The 26,327-nt window shown below is 38.5% G+C and overlaps 1 protein-coding gene and 1 pseudogene across 6 annotated transcripts; both read right to left on the bottom strand.

Moving 5' to 3' along the window:
* Positions 1 to 870: 870 nt before the first annotated feature.
* Positions 871 to 12,313, bottom strand: LOC307169620 (annotated as a pseudogene). Its single transcript, XR_013824097.1, has 16 exons — positions 12,123 to 12,313; positions 11,444 to 11,954; positions 11,249 to 11,303; positions 10,980 to 11,175; positions 10,734 to 10,886; positions 10,476 to 10,647; positions 9,446 to 9,546; positions 9,187 to 9,368; positions 7,694 to 7,831; positions 3,304 to 3,815; positions 3,141 to 3,195; positions 2,061 to 2,256; positions 1,801 to 1,951; positions 1,552 to 1,723; positions 1,354 to 1,454; positions 871 to 1,276 (listed from the first exon to the last, which is right to left on the bottom strand). The product of XR_013824097.1 is annotated as an uncharacterized misc_RNA (transcript).
* LOC307169466 (interferon-induced protein 44-like) lies at positions 12,307 to 20,825 on the bottom strand. 5 transcript variants are annotated; one of them, XM_079890129.1, is made up of 9 exons: positions 16,761 to 16,958; positions 16,082 to 16,592; positions 15,887 to 15,941; positions 15,618 to 15,813; positions 15,372 to 15,524; positions 15,114 to 15,285; positions 14,085 to 14,185; positions 13,770 to 13,999; positions 12,307 to 13,024 (listed from the first exon to the last, which is right to left on the bottom strand). In XM_079890129.1, the coding sequence occupies exons 2-8, from the start codon at positions 16,590 to 16,592 to the stop codon at positions 13,814 to 13,816; spliced, it is 1,374 nt and encodes a 457-aa protein (XP_079746255.1). In that variant the 5' UTR covers positions 16,761 to 16,958; the 3' UTR covers positions 12,307 to 13,024; positions 13,770 to 13,813. The 5 variants fall into 5 exon arrangements, with proteins under 5 accessions (XP_079746255.1, XP_079746256.1, XP_079746258.1 ...); XM_079890132.1 differs by lacking the exons at positions 12,307 to 13,024; positions 16,761 to 16,958 and adding exons at positions 20,242 to 20,427; positions 20,666 to 20,825 and having other exon boundaries at positions 13,494 to 13,999; positions 16,082 to 16,418; XM_079890128.1 differs by lacking the exon at positions 12,307 to 13,024 and having other exon boundaries at positions 13,494 to 13,999; positions 16,761 to 16,952.
* Between the last annotated feature and the right edge of the window lie 5,502 nt (positions 20,826 to 26,327).

Below are 26,327 nucleotides of genomic sequence, written 5' to 3'. Positions count from 1 at the left end.
TTCGATTAAACTTTATTTTAAGGTGATGTAGTTACATTGTACTTATACTCATACTGAGTAATATTAATTTACTTTATGTATTTACTATAGAGAGTTAGGGTTTGGTTTAGGTTTAGTTACTTGTAGTTGTAATTATGCATAATTTACTGTTAGTAGCCTATTATAGTATATATAATATATAGCCTATATAAGTATTTGTAGTAACGTGTAACTGCGTCACCTTAAAATAGTGTTACCAAACTTTCAAACAATATTAACTCCCCCTCAATTCTTTATAAAGAAATCACGCAAAAGGGTTTGCAAACTTGTTAAAATAATTTGCTTATTTTCGTAAAAGATGAAGATGACAGACACCGTGGACCTTGGCATTACGGTGGACAAATACTTTAATGGGTGAAGAGAACAGGAACATCAGAGAAACAACAAAAAAAAATTCTCAAGATGATACTCTAAATATTAAACTAAAACCACTCACTTGATTTGTTAAGAAAACACGGATTCATTCAGTAACGAAACGTCCGGCGTGTTGCATGATGGTCTATGAAAGATTGTACCTAACTGTACTGTGTACAAAGAGAATCACAATGCTGAAAAAACATTTTCAGTAACAACATTTGGATAAAAAAAAAATAAAATTATTAAACCTTGTGTTTGTGGAATACAGCTGTGGATCATTTGCTTTCTGCAATCGTGTCATATATAGCCTATGTGAAAGCACTTTCCAGCGTTTTTATGTGATATCCCAAAATTCACATATTATTGGTGGATGGCAACATAGTGACTGAACTGTTATGTGACAGGAATACAGAACACTCACAAACACACACGGCAATTGTTTTTGTGCTTAAATAAATACAATACAAGGTTTTTGTAACTTTAAATTGTTCACTTTATTCAAAACAGATTATTCTTACAAGTAGCGGGCGCAGGTTGTAACAACAGAACTCTTTGTGTTTGACATTAACTCAAATAATCTGTGATTGTGTTTTACATGTCCAAGTGAGTTATATTTGTTGCAGACAAATTCTACATTTTAGTCTCAAACACAAATCTGGCCTCAGAATAGTTGAGGAAATAGTTCAGCAGCCCTTTATATGGGGTGGCTCTCTGTGTGACCAACATCATCCAGATAGTCGTCTGCAAAGTTGAGCATCTGCTGTAGCGCCGTGAGAAGCAGGACGTCACAGTTGAGCTCCAGCTCCAGCTCCTGACTGTAGTTCTTCACCGGTAACACACAAGACACCGGCACACCTAACCGAGAGCTCACCTCCTGCACCTGCAGAGACAAAACAACATCTCAGTCACTCTGAGTCCTGTGGGAACAGCTCATGTGATCATGTGATCATGTCTCACCTTCGTCTTGATGTAGGAACTGACATAAAGGCTCTGAAGATCTTCCTCCACTAGAGGACATGCTTCATCTACTTTTGTCATCAAGACGATCTGAGCGATGCCTGAAAATGACGTGGTGTGTCAATGCAACTATCAGGTTGCTCAATGTACAACCTACTTTGGATTAGTCACATGATTGGCATAAATATGTTCACTTACCCAGTGAGTTCACTTTTCTGCGTATGGCAGCGAGTTTTTCCTCTAGTTTGCTGGACATGAGGGAGATTTTGGTGGCGTCGATCACATACACCACACAGTGGATCTTCTCCTGTAGAGATGCAGGTCTGAAGGCCTTTTGCTCATCCGGTTGAAATGGTGTTGTGGGGTTGAACTGAGGATTTAGCATGAAACAAAAATGTTATCATTCATACTGCAACCTTCATTCATTCTGGAGAACAGTGCACTTACTTTATAGCGGTCTGGTACGTGACCTTGAAGAATAATGTTGATGTCATCAATCCAGTCCTGCACCTGATTGCTCCTCGAGTCCCATGGTGTCACACAACACAAATGGCAATGGCTTTCCTTCACGACCGTCTTTCACTGGGTATGTGCGAAACTACCAACCAAGAAGAGAAACACATCAAGATCTGAAGTCATCAAGAGCTGTTCCTCGACCTGAAGAGAGACTTCTGTAGGAAACACGATGAATCCTGTTGAATCTGTACCTGTGTGGTGAGACTAGTGCCTGCAGATCCTGACATGGCTTTGCTGGTCATGCGGCCCATGAAGACGGAGTTGATGGAGTTGAAGAAACTGGATTTTCCAGCACCGACAGGACCGATCATTAGGATTCTGACCCGACTCATAGATGGCATCATGGGTTTATAATCCCTGATTGATTCCATGAGCTCTTCTCTTCGTCTACAACATACGGTAAACACATTTTTATAGCTGTATATCAAAATACAATAGAAAAATATAGCTGCACGCAGTGATGATGGGTCCAAACCCCGACACCACGTCATGCATGACAGGCAATATACATTTAAAGCGGGTAAATGTAAAAGAACTGTCAAAATCGTTTGAATATGGCACATTTACTGCAGCCAGCTGGTGCCACTATGACATGAACCACAACAGCCACTTCCATGAGATCAATCAAATTTAGATATCATGTCATAGAATGTTATAGGTCACTTTCAAATGAGTGTGAATTTATCATTTGCATAAGGATTTATCTTAAGGATTTTTAATATTCGCATTTAATCTTACTATTAAACTAGCTATATAAATCTATGTTGTCAGTGTGTTGTCAAACACAGAGGCAGAGTAAGATAAGATCCCGGCAATGTTACTAGGTCCCCATCCCGGCATCAATCCCGGGACGTGTTTGCGTTCACACAGAAGACACTCTAGCAATTTTACGGCAATTTCCCAGGATCAACGCGCTGTGTGAAAGGGGCTTTAGAGTGAGAAAGTTGTTTGGCCTGATGAGATCTATAAGTGTTTGAAGTTTGGTTACTGTAGGTGAAAAGGGGTGCACTACAGAGCCCCTCAAATACAACCATATAAAAGGGTCTGCTGCAGAGCCCCCCACAACCCCCCATGTCCACTTGTGCGACCCTGATGGTCGACGATTCCAACGTATGTGTGTGTGCAAAGTTTCAAGAGTTTTTGAGCATGTTAAGGGTCCCAAAAGTGCAGAAAATGTGAAATAAAAATGTATCTAAAGAAAACAACAGGGCCCTTCGCCCCTTATAGGGTTTGAGTGAACAAAAGATCTCAAAAACTGAGCGGAAACATACTCAGCTGTCCACAGAACGTTCCTCCATGGTTTCTCCTCAGCACTGATTTGAGAGCCTGGCACAATAAGTAAAATGTTAACAATAAAAAAAACAACGTTATTTAAAAGGACTGAAACTTATTGTACATGTGCATATAAAACTCTTTTTCTGATGATTGACTTACTCTGCTCCACTTTGTACACTTCACATTCAGTCAATTGAGTGTCATTCCCATACATTGTTGCCGGAACAACACTAAATGCACTCACTCCTTGATTTAACAAAACTGGTTGGTTGTTGTAGCAAAAGTACAACTGCTGGCCAAAGTTGGGTGCTCCAGCATCATCATAACGTGCATTATATCCGGTGTTAACTTTGATGCACACAGGGATCTTGCCCTGAAAGCTAAATAGGAATAGGTCTGGATCAGTAATTTGCTGTCCGCTTTGAGTATAATCTACACTAGTGTATCCACCAAAGATGTAGCCTGAACTGTTGTAGGCTACAAGTAAAGTTGGACCCTGACGGTCACATCGCTGATGGAAGGCAGAAGCTTGATATCCATGAACAGAAGCTTTGTAGAGAAGAGTCAGTTCAACATTCCCCAGCAGGCCACAGAACTGATTGATTTTCTCCTCAGTTAAACCAGAAGTGAGGGAGTCCGTGGTGACATTTCTAACTTGTCTTTTATGCATCCTTGAAGACAAAGACATGCAAATAATACAATATAAATCGAACTGAATGAATTCATATTTTCAGTCAGCACATTCCACTAACAGGGTAAACTTTTGGGTCATATTTTATTAATTAATTTATTTTTACATCATGATTAGATGTGCATTCATAAAGCTTATATCCATTCAATCCTGTTACCAAATTTATTGCAAAAAAAAAAAAGACCAAATCACTACAATTCTTTAATTTATTGGAAATATAAGGTATAATATATAAGACATTCGGACCCAAACTAAACTGTATTTACAAGGGCCATTTACAGCATTTTCAACTAAAAACGAAAAACGCATGAGTTTTTGGCCGTTCGTTTACACAACAGCAGCGTTTTGGGGGCGTGAAAATGCAAACTTTTGGAAACGGGTTCCAAAGTGCACGTTTTTGAAACCGATACCATTATTAACGTCTCTGTATAAACTACAAAAACACAAATTTGTGAAGGTGACGTCACGCGTATGTGTATAACGTGTTCAGTATTATGCATCTATGAGTATTATGCACCAGAGAAACAAGGGCGCCGCCATCTTTAGAATATTGTCTTTGAACTTCCGTTTTTGCGGTCACACTGTATTTTCAATGGCATTGCTGTCCAGGAGTAATTAGCTTTTGAAGTGGATTTACTTAATATAAAGTTAATGAAAGTTAACATGAGGATTGTAATGTTTAAACCAGATGTCTTAACAAATGTCAGTAGACCGGGAAGATTTTAAAACGAGCCGTCCATTCATACGCAAGATCGCTGTGAAAATAAAACCGGGAAAAAAGGGGCGGGGCTACATAAGGTCGCGAAGTGTTTCTTTACAAAGTGACATAGGTGTGAACAGGGATGTCCTTTCTGCGCGAAATAAAAAATCGCAAAGGAAAACCTTTTACGTTTTTAGTACATTGTTGTGTAAACATACCCCACATTTTGGTAGCAGGGTTGAAAAGCTGTACAAATCTCAAGTAAAATGAATAGAATGTAAAATGAATGTTCTATTGGTATAAAACACACATATAGGCTACAAATGTGTCTATTTTGTTTATATTACAACATTATTACAACTAAATATTACAACTAAAAACAGCAAATATTTAGTTTGGCCATTTGTTGAAAAAGCTCATTAAAAGTCACTCTTCCCGTTTGTGGATTGTGTATTTTTGTTTGTTTGATGTAGGCTACTAATGCACAAAGGAATTTTATTTTTCATACTTACTTTCCTTTAAACTTGCTGTTCATTGCTTCTGTGAATTACCACTGTACAAAGAGTTATATGAATTGGCAGATCAAAATAAAATCATTTTACAGCATATTTTCCCAAACACTAATCAATGAAAAAACAATTAAAACCAATTTAGAATATGTATGTAATATTATATACTAAATATGTATGTGTAGCTTACCTTTCTTAGAGCACTTGCTGTGTGAAAATAAACACGGAAATGCTTCAACTTGTTCTAGCATGTTACACCCAAGCAGAGAATGTCTAATAAGGCGAGAAGTTTCACTCTCAGTAAACTTCCGGCTTCTGAAATGGTTGCAGTTCCACTCTGATTCCATATGAGGGCGCTCAAAGGACGAGTGCAGAATGAATGGAGGTCTATGGTGCTATACCCATCAAAATCCACTTTTCTCAAGATATAATTTTTTGTCTAGCAATTTGAATATTGTATTCAAAAGGGTATGCGAAGAAATTACACATTGCTGAGTGTTAGATTTTTTAGAGTCACTTATTTGCTTTAAAAAGTCTTTTAAAGTGTCAATGATGTCATACACATCGTACGACCAGAGATAATTCTTTACGGCAATCCTTCAGTCACTTTGGTGCTTTCGCGCTCTGCACTTTCTTTTCTCTCGAGGCATCGACAACACAGCTGACACAGGTAAATACACGTGCTAGAAGAGTTTTTGTTTTGTTTGTTTCTGGTCCCGCTTCGGATGCCACAATGCCATCAAGCGGTATCTCTGGTCGTAATCAGTCCTTCACTGACCAATCAGCGTTCATTAGCAGAATGCTAGCGTGTTATGGGCAACAACAACTCAATCTGTAAGAAATCGCAAGGACATAAGTTAGGTCGATTGCCGTTGAGAAATCTCAGATTTGATTGTAGGTTTTGCAACGAGTATTCAACTTTCGACCTATAACCCATGTTGAACTTGCAAAACCTACAATCAAATCTGAGATTTCTCAACGGCAATCGAGTGAAAGAGACAAATTTAGCCGTCTAGCCCCATAGACTCCCATTCATTTTGCACTCAAGGGCGATCGCCCCCAGTGGAACTCTGGTGGAACTACAACCAAAATTCGGTACAATAGGACTTAATAGGGAGTGGGCAGGCTCTCCGTAGACGGGATCTGACCCAAGTCAAACCTGTTCTAAGTTCCTTAATTCCAACAAAGTTTTTTTGCATTGAAATGTATCAACAAACAATTAATGAAATCTCAGGTCTCTCTAAAACAATGTGTGTTGAGGGAGATGAAAAACTGCACTAATAGTTTGAGCAAACAGAAGTACCTGTGGTGTGGGAACCACCCAGCGATTCCTCACCTGGCTTTGTGTCTGAGCAAACAGGTTCTCATTTCTCAAACATTAGTAACATGAACACAAGAGGTTTCCATGTCTGTCACAATTACTTTCCAGTTGGGTATTGTTTCCAGTTTCAACTAAAGAGTTCTTATATACATATACATGACACCTGTTGGACAGTAAAATATATTAAAAACATTTTGATATGCTAAACAAAGTTAGCCTGGTTAACGTCAGACCTCGTCTCATTGAGACGTGGTCTGGGAACCACATGTTCATTTTCTCGTATTTGAGGCGTGGTTTACGAATGCCCAGAGCCGTTTATTGGGCGCTACGAATGTCTATCAAATGCGCCTGTACGTAGCTCATAGCCAATCGTTTCAATTATACCAGATGACGTATGTAGAGCGACAGAAATTGGACGGGGAAGAAGACGAAATAAACTTGCGTTCTAAACTACTTAGAACACTATCTAAGACTGCATCGAAAGGTAACTTCGCGTCTGATGCCATGTTGGATCCATAGATATAAACAAACTGCTTCGGTGTGTCGCATAGACGTCGTCATCGTCTTACTGCTCCCTCCCCGTTCAGTGATTGGTTCCCTTTTTGAGGGGAAAATCTGGTCCATGGTGTCCAGGCTGCCTAGCAGCGTGAATAAAATCACGCTGCACGCAAGGCAGCATGGGGAAACCCAGGCTAGAACAAAGTTGTTGTATCTTGGTAATTTTTGGCATCTTACAATCAAGTCAGTTTGCGATTATTCATACTTTGCACATGACGTCACAAGTACTGGCTGGCGGGCAAGAACGTCGTTCTCCAGCAACGAAACCCAGTAACCTAATCAAGGATCTTGTCAGGGCTTTGCCAGTTTTACTACTCAAAAGTTGGTTTTTTGAGGTGTAAACTTTACAAAATTGTTGCTGCATACCCCTCTGAAACTGGGTAGTTGCGCCCCTGACAGGCCTCCAGGGTGATACCGCACATTAACCAAGTGTCATAATATTTAATAGTGATCAGGAAGCCATACATACAGTTTTTGCTTTTAAATATAAGGAATAGCTCATTCCAAAATGGACTTTACTCATGGAAAGTTGCATTTCTTTAGAACAGTGTGAAAGTCCTAATTTGAAATATTATACTGTAAACTTGATAAGATACTGATATTACACCATTCTTGCATTAAATAAGCAAATAAATGTAATACAAGTAATTCACCAATTGTCTGGCTTAAAAATACATTATGGCAACTAAGCCACCTATATGCTATGGCTGCATTTTAGCCGGAACTGAGGAAAAACTCAACGAAAAGCATGTTAAAAAAGGTGGCTCTACACAGGACCAACATCATCCAGATAGTCGTTTGCATAGTTGAGCATCTGCTGTAGAGCCATGAGAAGCAGGACGTCACAGTTGAGCTCCAGCTCCTGACTGTAGCCTCCAATGACTACTGAAAAGGTTCTGTTACTAAGACTATTTAAACCAGATAAGGGCACTTCCTGGGATGCCCACACTGTACAAGGCATGACAATAGAATGCCATCAGCAGTGTCGAACGCTGCACTCAAATCAAAAAGCACTAAAATGACTGAGTCCCCAGAGATAATATTCTATGTTGTAGTTGTTTGAAAATTATCATTGACCTTTTCATGTTATAGACTTGAAACTAAGAGTTGAAAATGAACAGCAACATAACGTGCTGTTATCGTACAGCTTTAATAACTGGAAGCGGATGACACCAGACGCCTCGCACATTTAATTGACTAATCGCAGGTGGGTAGCAGATTTTCACCCATCTTGGAGGCATTTTGACTCTTTTGTTTACTTTAGCAAATATTAATGATATTTTTAACTGAGTCAACTAGTCTATGTAAACAATCTGTGCTACATTTTAGTGCCAAATACATAGTAGGCCTACAAAATAGTCAAACTTTATTAGTCCTCATACAGTGTAAAGTCACAATAGCCCACAAATCAAAAAAAAAAGTGAAGAATTATAGAACATCAGTCTTGAAGATCAAGCGTAAAAAGTACAGAGAAATTACAGTAAAAAAAAAAAAAATGTACTCACTGTAATAAACATTAAACTTTTTCACAGCTCAATGAAATACTAGTATAAAAGTACTGAATGTTTCTGCATAAAAGCAAATGATGAGTGTCCAGATCACAGACCTGCAAACTCACAAAAGGTGAAAAAAGGGTGGCATGTTTATGAATGAAATTCATACTTTTTTTTTTTTTTACATTAAAAAAAAAAAAATACTGTGACCGCGAGAACCTGTGCTGGACTCCCCTCACCTCTGCTTTTGCCTAAACCTTTAGCCAGGACCAGCTCCATCTGCACCTCAGCCCTGATTCAATCTTACATAATATGCCAAAGCCTGTGTTTCTGTTTAAAGCAAAGACTCCAGTGCACGTGCTGATTGGAAAATACTAGAGACATCCTCTGCCCCACATGACACCTAAGCGGCAGCTTATTACATGATATATGACCATGGTGAAGGTCAAATGCAAATACTCAATTATTGCGAAAAGTTTTAATCTACAGAACAGTAAACAATGATTCTGATTGGCTAAAAGACACATTTCCGATTCTTGTGAGGTTTATTGTGCCTGCAATTTCACCTTGAACCCCCCCTGAATTTTTTTTAATCTACACGATTCACATAAATGCATATTTTGAGTAAAAACGCCAAATTTCGCCAAAAAGCAACTAGTTTGGAGGTATAGTGATCAGCTTTCCTTAAACTATGTAAATGATTCGCAGAGCTTTCGATTTGGCCATTTTCAAATCTGGTATCAGCCACAAGAACTGAGAAAAAACCTTATATAGGGTTGCCCTCCACAGGACGTATATCATCAAAATAGTCGTCTGCAAAGCGGAGCATCTGCTGTAGCGCCGTGAGAAGCAGGACGTCACAGTTGAGCTCCAGCTCCAGCTCCTGACTGTAGTTCTTCACCGGTAACACACAAGACACCGGCACACCTAACCGAGAGCTCACCTCCTGCACCTGCAGAGACAAAACAACATCTCAGTCACTCTGAGTCCTGTGGGAACAGCTCATGTGATCATGTGATCATGTCTCACCTTCGTCTTGATGTAGGAACTGACAAAAAGGCTCTGAAGATCTTCCTCCACTAGAGGACATGCTTCATCTACTTTTGTCATCAAGACGATCTGAGCGATGCCTGAAAATGTTGAGATGTGTCACATGCAACTATCAGGTTGCTCAATGTACAACCTACTTTGGATTAGTCACATGATTGGCATAAATATCAGTGTTTCCGCTAGGATTTTTTTTCAGGGAGTGTGGTAGATTCCCCGAAAATAGTGTCACGGAGCGGGTGTGTTACGGATACGTGCTGTAAAATTTTTAGTAATCAAAAATCATGTCTAATTAATTGAAATCATGAGACTTTTATTATAAACATTAAACGTATACAATATTTAAAAAGAATTCTATAAAATGTTTTTTTTTTCACACAAATTCAGTGTTGTGTTTTCTCTGGTAATCAAATGAAGACATAAAACATTAATTGCATTTCTTTTAATCATATGAAATTAAACTTTTTGTCAAACAACGTGCAGCACAATGGGCTTTACTGAAATTTTGTGATCATTCCTTAAAAAATAAAGTTTTGATGATAATTTATTTGTATTAGTGTCAGTATTATTATTACATTTAGACGTATCTAAATTCTAGACATAGATAAAACAGTAATATATTTCTGTCAAGTTAAACCGAACTTTTATTTTGACGGGTTGCCGTGATGACCTTGGAGTTATTCTGTGTTTATGACATGACCATAGTTTTTTTTTCAAATGAAGCGGTTGCTTGCGAAGTGACTTTCAGAGCGGATCTAGAGTCTGGAGAGGAAGTTCATGCATTCGTGTCCTCATAGGCAAAAAAACAGTGTCACACGTGCTTCAGCGTGTTTTGATTTGATTTGATTTGATTTCAAGTGTACTGAACTGCTATATCACGAAAATCATAGCCGCTAAAGTTTCTACATGTAGCTCATGCGTCCATTTTTTTTTTGGAATATATTTTTGTCATTCTCCCCCCCCCCACCTCCACCCCACAATGGTAGGGGAAACACTGAATATGTTCACTTACCCAGCGAGTTTACTTTTCTGCGTATGGCAGCGAGTTTTTCCTCTAGTTTGCTGGACATGAGGGAGATTTTGGTGGCGTCGATCACGTACACCACACAGTGGATCTTCTCCTGTAGAGATGCAGGTCTGGAGCCCTTTTGCTCATCCGGTTGAAATGGTGCCATGGGGTTGAACTGAATTGAAAGTAATGGAAATGAAAGATCAATTTTACTAATAAATATACATTTCCAAGCCCAGAAACATGAAACTATTCACTTACTTTATAGCGGTCTGGTACGTGACCTTGAAGAATGCTGCTGATGTCATCAATATCCAGTCCTGCACCTGATTGCTCCTCGAGTCCCATGGTGTCGCACAACACAAATGGCAATGGCTTTCCTTCACGACCGTCATTCACTGGGTATGTGCGAAACTACCAACAAACAGGAATCATTATTCGTTGTGGAACAATAGTTGTTTTATGTCACAAGCCAAGGCAGGTCCTGAAGTCCAGTTGAATCTGTACCTGTACGGTCAGACTAGTGCCTGCAGATCCTGACATGGCTTTATTGGTCACATGACCAGTGAAGATTGAGTTGATGGAGTTGAAGAAACTGGATTTTCCAGCACCTACAGGACCGACCATTAGGATTCGAACACGGCTGATAGACGTCATCAGGGGTTTATGATTCCTGATCAATCCCATGAGCTCATCTCTTCGTCTACAACAGATCGGTTTTATTATTTCAGATTTCCATAGGAAATGAGCAAAATAGAGATTAAGAAGAAACATACTCAGTTGTCCACAGAACATTCCTCCATGGTTTCTCCTCAATGCTGACTTGAGGCTCTGGGAATTGTTGAATAAAGATATAATATTTTATTGGAGTAATGTTAAAAGACAACAAATAAGTTAATTATATTAAAGAGACTTGATTTTGTGTGTAGAATAGGCCTATAGGTTGGTAATAAAGCTGATGATTGACTTACCCTGTTCCACTTTATACACCTCACATTCACTCAGTTGAGTGTCATTCCCATACATTGATGAGGTATTAATGTTAAATGCACTCCCTCCTTGATGATACACAGCTGGTTGGTTGTTGTAGCAAAAGTACAACTGTTGGCCAAAATTGGGCCATTTAGCATCATCGTAACGTGCATTATATCCACTGTTAACTTTGATGTAGCTACAGGTTCCACCTTGAAAGCTGAACAGGAAAGCTTCCTCATCTGTAATTTCCCGTCCACTTTGAGCATAATCTACACTAGTGTATCCACCAAAGATGTAGCCTGATCTGTTATAGGCTACAAGTAAAGTTGGACCCTGACGGTCACATCGCTTGTGGAAGGCAGAAGCTTGATATCCATGAACAGAAGCTTTGTAGAGAAGAGTCAGTTCAACATTCCCTAGTGAAGCACAGAGCTGCTCTTTTCGCTCTTCGGGTAAATTAGAAGTGAGGGGATCTGTGCTGACTTTTCTAACTTTGGCTTTTTGCATCTGTGACAAAAGAACATATCAATTACAACAACAACAACAAAAAAAAATCTCCACACAATCTTTATAACGCCAACTTTGGCCTTCAAAGAGAAAGTGCCATTTGTGTACCAATACTGATAACAGGAATTAACGCACAGGCTAACGTTAATCTTACATACTGGAACTTACGTTTCGTAGAACACTCGCTCTTTGCTAGAAACTTCGAAATGCTGCTTCTTTTGTGGACTTTGACCGCTCTAACTGCACTGATATTTGCACTGGCGTGTTTCTGAGGGTGATATTAATGTTATATAAAACGTCTCTATGAAAGCATTCATCTCATGGAGATTTTTTTTTTTTTTTTTTTTTTTTACAATAGTGACGTTGACACTGAACCTCAAGGGATTTAAAGGTGCAGTACACATAAAGAAAGGAATAGTAGAGGAGAACAGGTATGGTTGTAACACTTTGCGCTTTACCGTGATCAATTTAATAATCAACGTATTTCTGTAATCTGATAATTATATTTAAGAAAAATGTCCTAATTAAATTTCAATGAATCTTGTTAGCATAGCAAAGGAACATACAAGAACAGAGCATCATACATGCCTTTGGTAAAAAGACAGTAACACAATCATTCATTAACACTCAGGAAATGTAAAACCATTACAGCCCCAAAAGAAAAAAATCTCCAATAGCAGCGATTTATTAGGAATGTGTTCTCCACGTGACAAACATCATCCAAATCAGTCATCTGCAAAGTTGAGCGATGAGAAGCAGGACATCACTGTTAAAAGTGAAAGTGACATGCAAAGTATGGTAACCCATACTCAGAATTTGTCCTCTGCATTTAACCCATCCAAGTTACGAGTAGTTAACACACACACTGCAAACCATGACAGGACACACACAGAGGCACCCGGCGAGCGTTTGGGGGTTAGGTGCCTTGCTCATGGGCACCTCAGTCATTTGAACCCATAACCTTTGGGTTACCATCTGACTCTCCGGCTCCAGCTCCTGACTGTAGTTCTTGACTTCACCGGTAACACACAAGACACCGGCACACCTAACCGAGAGCTCACCTCCTGCACCTGCAGAGACAAAACAACATCTCAATCATCTCAGTCTCATCATGCAAACGCAGCCGTCCTTTTTCGCTGGAGGAAAACAACTGTGGTGTGATGAGGAGTGAACGCAGCAAAAACTTTTTGCAGTGGATGAGAAAAAAGAAAAAGAAAAAAAAACCTCCATCTGTAACCCAAGACGCATATACACCTAGTGATACATAGCAAGTACTGCAGAGATAAATATTTACTACATTTGTCAATGTAATTTTTTTCCAGCTTATTGCGTTCTGTGATTGGGTTTCTGTAAAGTGTAAAAATTAAAAGGCTGATTTAGCATGTAGGTAAATTAGCAACGTCATGACCTATTTATACATTCGGTTGTGTTCCAAAGCATGTATTTTGTTGAAAAAAAAAAATATATATATATATATATTGAAATTTTAAAATGTTTCACTAATATATATTTTTCATACATGGACATGATAAAGTCTTTGAAATGTGTATTATTCATTTTTATTTTGCAAAGGTGTAAAATACATTTTCAAGCTTAAATCACAAAATAAAGAAATATCCATTTATCAAAAGAAGTGTGTTTTTTATATATATTCTTTATATTATTCAGTTTTAGCATATTGAATTCTCCATTTTTTTTCTGGCAATTTGTAGTCAAGTAGGCCTTCCTTATTTGCATTTTCTTTAATGCATTTTCTATGACAAAAAAAAAAAAAGAATAAAACAGGCAAACAGAACAGAATAACAATCTTCTAACTTAAGATCAAGAAGTATCTATCCCGATCTATGGCACACAGCACTTTATTTGGGTTTGTCCTCCACGGGACCAACATCATCCAGATAGTCGTCTGCAAAGTTGAGCATCTGCTGTAGCGCCGTGAGAAGCAGGACGTCACAGTTGAGCTCCAGCTCCAGCTCCTGACTGTAGTTCTTCACCGGTAACACACAAGACACCGGCACACCTAACCGAGAGCTCACCTCCTGCACCTGCAGAGACAAAACAACATCTCAGTCACTCTGAGTCCTGTGGGAACAGCTCATGTGATCATGTGATCATGTGATCATGTCTCACCTTCGTCTTGATGTAGGAACTGACAAAAAGGCTCTGAAGATCTTCCTCCACTAGAGGACATGCTTCATCTACTTTTGTCATCAAGACGATCTGAGCGATGCCTGAAAATGTTGAGATGTGTCACATGCAACTATCAGGTTGCTCAATGTACAACCTACTTTGGATTAGTCACATGATTGGCATAAATATCAGTGTTTCCGCTAGGATTTTTTTTCAGGGAGTGTGGTAGATTCCCCGAAAATAGTGTCACGGAGCGGGTGTGTTACGGATACGTGCTGTAAAATTTTTAGTAATCAAAAATCATGTCTAATTAATTGAAATCATGAGACTTTTATTATAAACATTAAACGTATACAATATTTAAAAAGAATTCTATAAAATGTTTTTTTTTTCACACAAATTCAGTGTTGTGTTTTCTCTGGTAATCAAATGAAGACATAAAACATTAATTGCATTTCTTTTAATCATATGAAATTAAACTTTTTGTCAAACAACGTGCAGCACAATGGGCTTTACTGAAATTTTGTGATCATTCCTTAAAAAATAAAGTTTTGATGATAATTTATTTGTATTAGTGTCAGTATTATTATTACATTTAGACGTATCTAAATTCTAGACATAGATAAAACAGTAATATATTTCTGTCAAGTTAAACCGAACTTTTATTTTGACGGGTTGCCGTGATGACCTTGGAGTTATTCTGTGTTTATGACATGACCATAGTTTTTTTTTCAAATGAAGCGGTTGCTTGCGAAGTGACTTTCAGAGCGGATCTAGAGTCTGGAGAGGAAGTTCATGCATTCGTGTCCTCATAGGCAAAAAAACAGTGTCACACGTGCTTCAGCGTGTTTTGATTTGATTTGATTTGATTTCAAGTGTACTGAACTGCTATATCACGAAAATCATAGCCGCTAAAGTTTCTACATGTAGCTCATGCGTCCATTTTTTTTTTGGAATATATTTTTGTCATTCTTCCCCCCCCACCTCCACCCCACAATGGTAGGGGAAACACTGAATATGTTCACTTACCCAGCGAGTTTACTTTTCTGCGTATGGCAGCGAGTTTTTCCTCTAGTTTGCTGGACATGAGGGAGATTTTGGTGGCGTCGATCACGTACACCACACAGTGGATCTTCTCCTGTAGAGATGCAGGTCTGGAGCCCTTTTGCTCATCCGGTTGAAATGGTGCCATGGGGTTGAACTGAATTGAAAGTAATGGAAATGAAAGATCAATTTTACTAATAAATATACATTTCCAAGCCCAGAAACATGAAACTATTCACTTACTTTATAGCGGTCTGGTACGTGACCTTGAAGAATGCTGCTGATGTCATCAATATCCAGTCCTGCACCTGATTGCTCCTCGAGTCCCATGGTGTCGCACAACACAAATGGCAATGGCTTTCCTTCACGACCGTCATTCACTGGGTATGTGCGAAACTACCAACAAACAGGAATCATTATTCGTTGTGGAACAATAGTTGTTTTATGTCACAAGCCAAGGCAGGTCCTGAAGTCCAGTTGAATCTGTACCTGTACGGTCAGACTAGTGCCTGCAGATCCTGACATGGCTTTATTGGTCACATGACCAGTGAAGATTGAGTTGATGGAGTTGAAGAAACTGGATTTTCCAGCACCTACAGGACCGACCATTAGGATTCGAACACGGCTGATAGACGTCATCAGGGGTTTATGATTCCTGATCAATCCCATGAGCTCATCTCTTCGTCTACAACAGATCGGTTTTATTATTTCAGATTTCCATAGGAAATGAGCAAAATAGAGATTAAGAAGAAACATACTCAGTTGTCCACAGAACATTCCTCCATGGTTTCTCCTCAATGCTGACTTGAGGCTCTGGGAATTGTTGAATAAAGATATAATATTTTATTGGAGTAATGTTAAAAGACAACAAATAAGTTAATTATATTAAAGAGACTTGATTTTGTGTGTAGAATAGGCCTATAGGTTGGTAATAAAGCTGATGATTGACTTACCCTGTTCCACTTTATACACCTCACATTCACTCAGTTGAGTGTCATTCCCATACATTGATGAGGTATTAATGTTAAATGCACTCCCTCCTTGATGATACACAGCTGGTTGGTTGTTGTAGCAAAAGTACAACTGTTGGCCAAAATTGGGCCATTTAGCATCATCGTAACGTGCATTATATCCACTGTTAACTTTGATGTAGCTACAGGTTCCACCTTGAAAGCTGAACAGGAAAGCTTCCTCATCTGTAATTTCCCGTCCACTTTGAGCATAATCTACACTAGTGTATCCACCAAAGATGTAGCCTGATCTGTTATAGGCTACAAGTAAAGTTGGACCCTGACGGTCACATCGCTTGTGGAAGGCAGAAGCTTGATATCCATGAACAGAAGCTTTGTAGAGAAGAGTCAGTTCAACATTCCCTAGTGAAGCACAGAGCTGCTCTTTTCGCTCTTCGGGTAAATTAGAAGTGAGGGGATCTGTGCTGACTTTTCTAACTTTGGCTTTTTGCATCTGTGACAAAAGAACATATCAATTACAACAACAACAACAAAAAAAAATCTCCACACAATCTTTATAACGCCAACTTTGGCCTTCAAAGAGAAAGTGCCATTTGTGTACCAATACTGATAACAGGAATTAACGCACAGGCTAACGTTAATCTTACATACTGGAACTTACGTTTCGTAGAACACTCGCTCTTTGCTAGAAACTTCGAAATGCTGCTTCTTTTGTGGACTTTGACCGCTCTAACTGCACTGATATTTGCACTGGCGTGTTTCTGAGGGTGATATTAATGTTATATAAAACGTCTCTATGAAAGCATTCATCTCATGGAGATTTTTATTTATTTATTTTTTTTTTTACAATAGTGACGTTGACACTGAACCTCAAGGGATTTAAAGGTGCAGTACACATAAAGAAAGGAATAGTAGAGGAGAACAGGTATGGTTGTAACACTTTGCGCTTTACCGTGATCAATTTAATAATCAACGTATTTCTGTAATCTGATAATTATATTTAAGAAAAATGTCCTAATTAAATTTCAATGAATCTTGTTAGCATAGCAAAGGAACATACAAGAACAGAGCATCATACATGCCTTTGGTAAAAAGACAGTAACACAATCATTCATTAACACTCAGGAAATGTAAAACCATTACAGCCCCAAAAGAAAAAAATCTCCAATAGCAGCGATTTATTAGGAATGTGTTCTCCACGTGACAAACATCATCCAAATCAGTCATCTGCAAAGTTGAGCGATGAGAAGCAGGACATCACTGTTAAAAGTGAAAGTGACATGCAAAGTATGGTAACCCATACTCAGAATTTGTCCTCTGCATTTAACCCATCCAAGTTACGAGTAGTTAACACACACACTGCAAACCATGACAGGACACACACAGAGGCACCCGGCGAGCGTTTGGGGGTTAGGTGCCTTGCTCATGGGCACCTCAGTCATTTGAACCCATAACCTTTGGGTTACCATCTGACTCTCCGGCTCCAGCTCCTGACTGTAGTTCTTGACTTCACCGGTAACACACAAGACACCGGCACACCTAACCGAGAGCTCACCTCCTGCACCTGCAGAGACAAAACAACATCTCAATCATCTCAGTCTCATCATGCAAACGCAGCCGTCCTTTTTCGCTGGAGGAAAACAACTGTGGTGTGATGAGGAGTGAACGCAGCAAAAACTTTTTGCAGTGGATGAGAAAAAAGAAAAAGAAAAAAAAACCTCCATCTGTAACCCAAGACGCATATACACCTAGTGATACATAGCAAGTACTGCAGAGATAAATATTTACTACATTTGTCAATGTAATTTTTTTCCAGCTTATTGCGTTCTGTGATTGGGTTTCTGTAAAGTGTAAAAATTAAAAGGCTGATTTAGCATGTAGGTAAATTAGCAACGTCATGACCTATTTATACATTCGGTTGTGTTCCAAAGCATGTATTTTGTTGAAAAAAAAAAATATATATATATATATTGAAATTTTAAAATGTTTCACTAATATATATTTTTCATACATGGACATGATAAAGTCTTTGAAATGTGTATTATTCATTTTTATTTTGCAAAGGTGTAAAATACATTTTCAAGCTTAAATCACAAAATAAAGAAATATCCATTTATCAAAAGAAGTGTGTTTTTTATATATATTCTTTATATTATTCAGTTTTAGCATATTGAATTCTCCATTTTTTTTCTGGCAATTTGTAGTCAAGTAGGCCTTCCTTATTTGCATTTTCTTTAATGCATTTTCTATGACAAAAAAAAAAAGAATAAAACAGGCAAACAGAACAGAATAACAATCTTCTAACTTAAGATCAAGAAGTATCTATCCCGATCTATGGCACACAGCACTTTATTTGGGTTTGTCCTCCACGGGACCAACATCATCCAGATAGTCGTCTGCAAAGTTGAGCATCTGCTGTAGCGCCGTGAGAAGCAGGACGTCACAGTTGAGCTCCAGCTCCAGCTCCTGACTGTAGTTCTTCACCGGTAACACACAAGACACCGGCACACCTAACCGAGAGCTCACCTCCTGCACCTGCAGAGACAAAACAACATCTCAGTCACTCTGAGTCCTGTGGGAACAGCTCATGTGATCATGTGATCATGTGATCATGTCTCACCTTCGTCTTGATGTAGGAACTGGCATAAAGGCTTTGAAGATCTAGAGGACATGCTTCATCTACTTTTGTCATCAAGATGATCTGGGGAATGCCTGGAATTAATATACGTCACATGCAGGTTGCTCAATGTACAACCTACTTTGGATTAGTCACGTGATTGGCATTAATATGTTCACTGACCCAGCGAGTTTACTTTTCTGCGTATGGCAGCGAGTTTTTCCTCTAGTTTGCTGGACATGAGGGAGATTTTGGTGGCGTCGATCACGTACATCACACAGTGGATCTTCTCCTGTAGAGATGCTGGTCTGGAGCCCTTTTGCTCATCCAGTTGAAATGGTGCCATGGGGTTGAACTGAATTGAAAGTAATGGAAATGAAAGATCAATTTTACTAATAAATATACATTTCCAAGCCCAGAAACATGAAACTATTCACTTACTTTATAGCGGTCTGGTACGTGACCTTGAAGAATGCTGCTGATGTCATCAATGTCCAGTCCTGCACCTGATTGCTCCTCGAGTCCCATGGTGTCACATAACACAAATGGCAATGGCTTTCCTTCACGACCGTCTTTCACTGGGTATGTGCGAAACTACCAGCCAAGAAGAGAAACACATCAAGATCTGAAGTCATCAAGAGCTGTTCCTCGACCTGAAGAGAGACTTCTGTAGGAAACACTATGAATCCTGTTGAATCTGTACCTGTGTGGTGAGACTAGTGCCTGCAGATCCTGACATGGCTTTGCTGGTCATGCGGCCCATGAAGACGGAGTTGATGGAGTTGAAGAAACTGGATTTTCCAGCACCAACAGGACCGATCATTAGGATTCTGACCCGACTCATAGACGGCATCATGGGTTTATAATTCCTGATCGATTCCATGAGTTTGTCTCTTCGTCTACAAAACAAATCACAAATTTTATTTAATCAAAATGACATTTTATTTTATTAATGAATGATTTCAGCAACAGAAAAACATACTCAGCTGTCCACAGAACATTCCTCCATGGTTTCTCCTTGACACTGACATGAGGCTCTGACAGAGTTCTTCCTGTTGGAGTAAAGTAAACAATTTATATTAAATTAGTAATTATTGAAAGACACTGGATTTTATAACATTATTTTACTGTACATTACTATATTTATTCTGATAGTTGACTTACTCTGATCCACTTTGTACACTTCACATTCAATTAGTTGAGTGTCATTCCCATACAGTGTGGCAGGACTACAATCAAACGCATTAACCCTCACTGGATAAAATACACCCCCTCCTTGATGATACACAACTGGTTGGTCTTTGTAGCAGAAGTACAACTGTTGGCCAAAGCTGGGCCCTTTAGCATCATCAAGACGTGCATACTGTCCACTGTTAACTTTGATGCAGAGAGGGGCTCCACCTCGAAAACTGAACAGGAAAGCTTCCTCATCTGTAATTTGCCGTCCACTTTGAGTATAATCTACACTAGTGTATCCACCAAAGATGTAGCCTGGACTGTTATAGGCTACAAGTAAAGTTGGACCCTGACGGTCACATCGCTGATGGAAGGCAGAAGCTTGATATCCATGAACAGAAGCTTTGTAGAGAAGAGTCAGTTCAACATTCCCCAGCAAACCACAGAGCTGCTTTCTCTGCTCTTCTGGTAAACTAGACGTGAGTGGAGCGTTGCGAGTAAAGGGCAACCCGAAACTGAACGGCAACGTATCCATCTAAAAAGAAAAAGGATATATGATTTGAGTTCTTTGTAATAGGAACACATAGACACAAGCAGTCAGATGATTTGTGTTGTGAAAGCCCTATATGAACTAACCAAAACTGATTAGAATCAAAACTGAAACCTAAGCAAAATATGATCATATAAAATACAGTCTTTTATAAATATTGAGTATTTGTTCACTTTATTTATTGCTTTTATAACATTCATAGCAACTAGGCTATGTATCTTACCTTTTTCAGTCCCCTTTCTCTCTGAAGAAATATTGATATATACCTTTTTGTAGTAGGAGGCCATCTTATATCCACAGGCGAACGGGGAACGTCAAGCTCCCCTCTTCCCTCTTATCAAACGACACAGCCCTCTAATAGGCCTAGTTTATGATGAGTTAAATGCTTGGGTAAAAAGATAAGACTTTAACTTAGGTTTAAACTCGAGTACGGAGGATAGGGATCTCAGAGGTAAAGAAAGACTAGGTCCAGCAACTGAAACACACGGTCACCTCTCGACTTCAAACTTGATCTTGGATAGGACAGAGTATTATTGTTTTTGGACAGCAAGCATCTGACTGAAGTATTCAAGTTGAAAGGTTCGGACAAAAAAGAAGGTGCCAGACTATTTAGAGATAAAAAAAAACAGCAATATTTTAAATTCAACTCTATAATGCACTGACAACCAATTAAGAGTCATTAAAATTGGAGTGATACATTCTGATTTATGAAGCCCAGTTAAAAATCTGGCTGCAGCATTTTGAACTATTTGAAGCTGTGACATTGGGACATTCCAACATATAAGGAGGAATCACAATAATCCAAACGTGCAGAATTATTAGGCACGTTGATTTTCTGATCGTATTTTTTTTCCAGGCACATTTTACCAATTCCAAACCACATTAATCTTAATAATTACTATTCATTTTGTATTTAATCATTTATAAGTGATACTTGTTCATGAAGGCTAGAAATGAAAAATGCCTTATATTCATGTGTGCAGAATTATTAGGCACGTTTTCTTTTACAGATAAATTAAGCCAAAAAAGAGGATTTAACTAAAACTGAAAAGTCAAAAATTATTAAATGCCCATGAGAAGGATGGGCATTTAATTTATTATTTCTAGTATTATTAAGTATTATTTCTAGTAATACTAATGCAATACTAGAAATTGCAGTTAAGGCATGACCATTGGACAGTTAAATGCTCATTGGGTCAGCAGGGTCAGACAAATACAGGTGGAGAAGAAAAGACACATGTTAACTGCAAAAGAATTAGGAATTAAGTGTGACTGTGAAACCATCAGGAACCCTTTAGTCTCCGCGCCACCATTTTCCAGAACTGCAACCTACCTGGAGTCTCCAGAGGAGCAAGTTGTCAGGATCTCAGAGACTTAGGTTAGGTAAAGAATCCTAAAAATGTACCCCCTCTTACAGTTTTTCTGGATTGCTTAAACACTATAACCAGGCTTTTGAACTAAAATTTCAAAACCATAACGCCATTTATCAAAAAGCACATCCATTTCCCTAAACTATAAACACTATTCCCTGTTTTGACACATGAGTCAGATTTGTTGAACTGTCACTGCAAAACTCTACACACAAATCCCTTCATTTCTCATTGCTTAGACCATGTTGTCATTTAGAAAGCACTAGCATTCAAAATTGTTCACTCAAGTCAGCACAGCTTCAGCTCAGTTAGCACACAATTACCCAAGTCGAAACACTAAGAGTCCAAATTTAACACACGTCAATCAGAACCTTCAATAGATATATAAAAGGGCCCAAATCAGTTTATTGCGTTTTGGAACAATGGATCCAGAAAGACATGAAGGAAGAGGGATAAGAATGAGGAGGAGGAAAGGCAAGGACAAGAAGACAAGCAGTCTCAGATGAAATTCAAGTCACTCTAGTTGCCCATGTCTTTGTCAATGGTATGACTATGAGGGAGGCTCGGCTACGAGTAAGGCCAAATTTGAGTCGCTTTACCGTCGCCTCGAGAACCTTCATGGAGGTGTGGTGGCAAACAAAATTCTATCACTGAATAAGAGACAAACATTTCCAATAGTCTTTGATGAGGTGTATTTTCTTGCAAGAAAAGGCCAGCAGTCGTACAGTCACACAGAGTGGCACAGAGTGTGACAGTGAAGGGAGGGCTTCCTTTCTCCTTTATAGTCTTGACTCCCAGAATGTTATCTTTAGGTATTTCAACCATATGTGGAACATTCTTAGACGTGTCCATCATATTGTATCCTTGAGTGGAGGCCCTCCTGTTACGTCCCAACACTCTTTACCATTCCAATACAATTCGAATTCCAAATTAGAATATGGTTTGTGTGTGCTCTTTTACTGTCATATGTTTGTCACACACATCTTACTGTAAGTAAATATAAAAAACAATTTAGAGGAGAGAGTAAAAAAAAAAAAAGTAAAAAAAGAGTAAAACAGGAAGAATAAAAATGTTTTTGTGTGTGTGTGTTTTCTGTGTATGAATAAAAATGTGCCAATGTATCCACTGGTTGTGTCTTTTGTGTTCATCATGTGAAAAGGTTTGTGATGGGGGGAACCACAAGCAACATAACTTACCAGTTTTGGAAATGTTGTTTTGAATTTATTGCACCAGTGTGTTAGACTATGTTGTAGTGTGTGTGATTTTGAGGGCTTGTGTGTCCTGTCTGAGGGCAAAGTTTGGTTTTTCAGCAAGAGTGAATGGTTTTGAGTGTAGAGCTTCATTTTGACCTGAAAATAGGATGTTTGGGGAATTGGGTGAGACGTTATGGATTTGTGTTTATAGTTTTGAGAATACGAGGCATAGTTTCAAGAAATGTGTTTAAGCAATCAAGAAAAACTGTAATAAGAATCACAAGCTGAAGTGTAGTAAAATATTTTTTTTTATAGGCTTTAGACAGACAGATTGAGAGTGACTCTTGAAGGACCAGCACCACATCCTCTTGTTTGAAGAGTCCATCTTCTAGAATCTGACAGTCAGTAAGTTTTGGGAGTTCATTTTTAGTCCATCTCTGCAAAACGGACTTCAGGGTAGGAGATGGACTAAAAATAAACTAAAAATGAACTCCAAAAACTCATTTTCGGTTTGATGTAGGAATTCAAATTTCCAGAGTTAAAATATATTCTGGGGGTACCCTCCCCCATAATAACTTTTTTTGTGATTTTAACATGATGTAAACAAAGCATTCAGATGCACTCTGACAGTGTTCGGCGAAATAGGTCATTTGCGGGGGAATTTTTACTTTAAAAATTACAGACATGGCCGATTCGCACGGGATTAAGATGACAGACAACCTCCACAATTATTACAAATGACTAGAGGTCACCAGGTAATACTTATCCCGTGCGAGACTCCAGCGTGCGTGCAGATTGGAAAATACTAGAGACATCTGCCCCATGACACCCACATTCTTTGGTGGTTGTGGTTATATGAAGTCAGTTTTATGGCTGAAAATCCCTAAATGAAATGGCAGTGTTGTTTTGGCAGCTTAAGTTACATGATATATGACCAAGGTGACGGTCATATCCAAATACCCAATTGTTGTTGTGACTTTGAAAAATACAACTAAAGAAAAAATGCTTAAAGGAGAACTCCGGTCAATTTTAACATTGAGCTAATTTTTTTGTAAATTTGGAGTGCTGCCAATACAGAGAACAACGACAAAAATCGGTGTTGCCTACACCGTGTTATCCTCTTTTTAAAATTTGCACCCTGTTGACTTCAATGGGGCAAGTTTTAAACCTGCTTTTAGCCTCTTAACATCCTTGATGTGTCATTACAAGTGCCCAGCCATTGTGAGTGATTCCTTCAGAGTGAACACGGGTGAATCTGACTGCAGTAGATGTGAAAGATATGAATAAAAATTATGTTATTTCAGCCAGCGCATATACCTGTATTTACATCCTGTTTTCGGTCGAAGTCCACAGTAGTCGATTGTCGAGTTCACGCGCATAGGTTTAGTTATGATCACGCGCGACTTTTACATATCTAAATTGAATACATAGCAAACAACTCTGATCATGTTAAAGGGTAACTGTCACCAAAATTGAAACTAGGCTCTTTTTGTTAATCCGAGTCAAACTTTCGTGTAAAAGCATAATTAGAATGGAATATGGAAACACCACTTTTAAGATTGACTGTATTTTCGTTTTCAGTCAAATTGCCTTTTGAACTTGGGGCACTTCTATGATAGCATCACAATCTCAATTTTTAAAACTCTAAGAAGGCTCGAACATACAACTGTGCTCGAAGTATCACCAGGGGCTAGGCTACACATAAACTTGAGCATTTACTACATTTGTGTAGGCTACACAACGTTTACTAAAAATAAAGGTTTTGTACGACTCACTTTATCAGTTGTTTCCGGTGGCTGAAAGTACTCGATCTCCGAATGCAACGTAATGAACCAAACAAAAAACTGATCAATCTGCTTGTTATCATATACAACGCCTAACGTTACCTGTCAACACTCCCGTTTTCCCCGGGAGTCTCCCGTATTTCACGCCCATCTCCCGTCCCCCTCTCGTTTTGTCATTTCTCCCGTGAAACTCCCGTAGCCTAATTTGTATGCCCAAACGTCGTTATATGAATAATCACATCAATATATTATTTATTCCAAGGTTACCCAGTTGCCAGATATTGTATGAAACCCATCCTACTCGCGCAATTAACACATCATACAGATTTCAACCCATTTGTGAGCTCAACCTGGCAACCTACAACTAAGTAGCGTTGTTGACGTGCGCAGATCGACGCGGGAAGTTGGAATAAAGCGTCACTGGTAGAAATGGGAAGAGAAGTATATAGCCTAAGTATAAATATTTAACGCAATTAACGCAGCATCCGTTTCTTCTGTCATCCTTTGGTGTTACATTATATGATGCGCTCTTATTCTTGGAAATGCTTTTAAACCATTCAAGCAAAGACAAATGAGCGCCAGCATTGAGTTCTCTTTCGGCTTGAAGTTGACCGAACACTACCCAGATAGCACACGTCTATTTGATGTGATGTTTAGCCTACATCTGGAAGACATATTTTTAAGAGTGTTTGCTCATCTGCAATACGTCTATACGTTTCCTGTCAGATGTCAAATAGACGTTTAGAAGATGTCTTTAAGATGTAATGATTTAGAATGTATGCTAAACTGACATCTTCTAAACGTCTATTTGACATCTGACAGGAAACGTCCTATAGACGTATTGCAGATGAGCAAACACTTAAAAATACTTCTTCCAGATGTAAACATCACATCAAATAGTTTGCCGTTGGATTCTGTTCCCCCCATGGTGCTATCTGGGTAACACACGCAATTATGCCAAAATATCCGTTTTGTCGAGTATCCTCCTCATAAGAGCAGACTGAGCTCAGATCTGTGCTCTAATTATTATAAAATATATTAAAAACATTAGTTTTTTTAATGGCAATTCATCGTGAGTAATCACAGAAAAAAATGTGTGATAATCTAGTTATTTTTTTTGCAATCAATAAAAATAAATAAATAAACATGAATAAGTCTTATTCATGTTTATTTTTATTGAATATTATGCATTTATTTATGTTACAGTTTTTTACAATCACTTTGCTACTATTTTCAGAACCTTGATGTCATTTTTCAAAACTCTAGACACAAAACTCAAAACGGTTATCACTTGTAACACAGGCTGTCTAATGTTCAAAACATTGCATTGTGCATTCACATCTTTAAAGAAATCTTGCACTTGCACAATCATTGGTTCAAAAAACAAATTTACTGTGAAATACCATTGAAACATAACTATAGATCACCCACACACAAGCAACCGATAGTTTCACTGTGTCATTGTTCGTACAATCATTAAATATTGTAGAACAAAATAGGTGATACAGGTTTCATTATAGTACTACATGTACAGTAAA

Source organism: Squalius cephalus (genome assembly GCF_949319135.1).
Source record: "Squalius cephalus genome assembly, chromosome: 13".
In the NCBI taxonomy this organism is placed as follows: domain Eukaryota; kingdom Metazoa; phylum Chordata; class Actinopteri; order Cypriniformes; family Leuciscidae; genus Squalius; species Squalius cephalus.
This window is presented reverse-complemented; position numbering and strand designations above follow the sequence as displayed.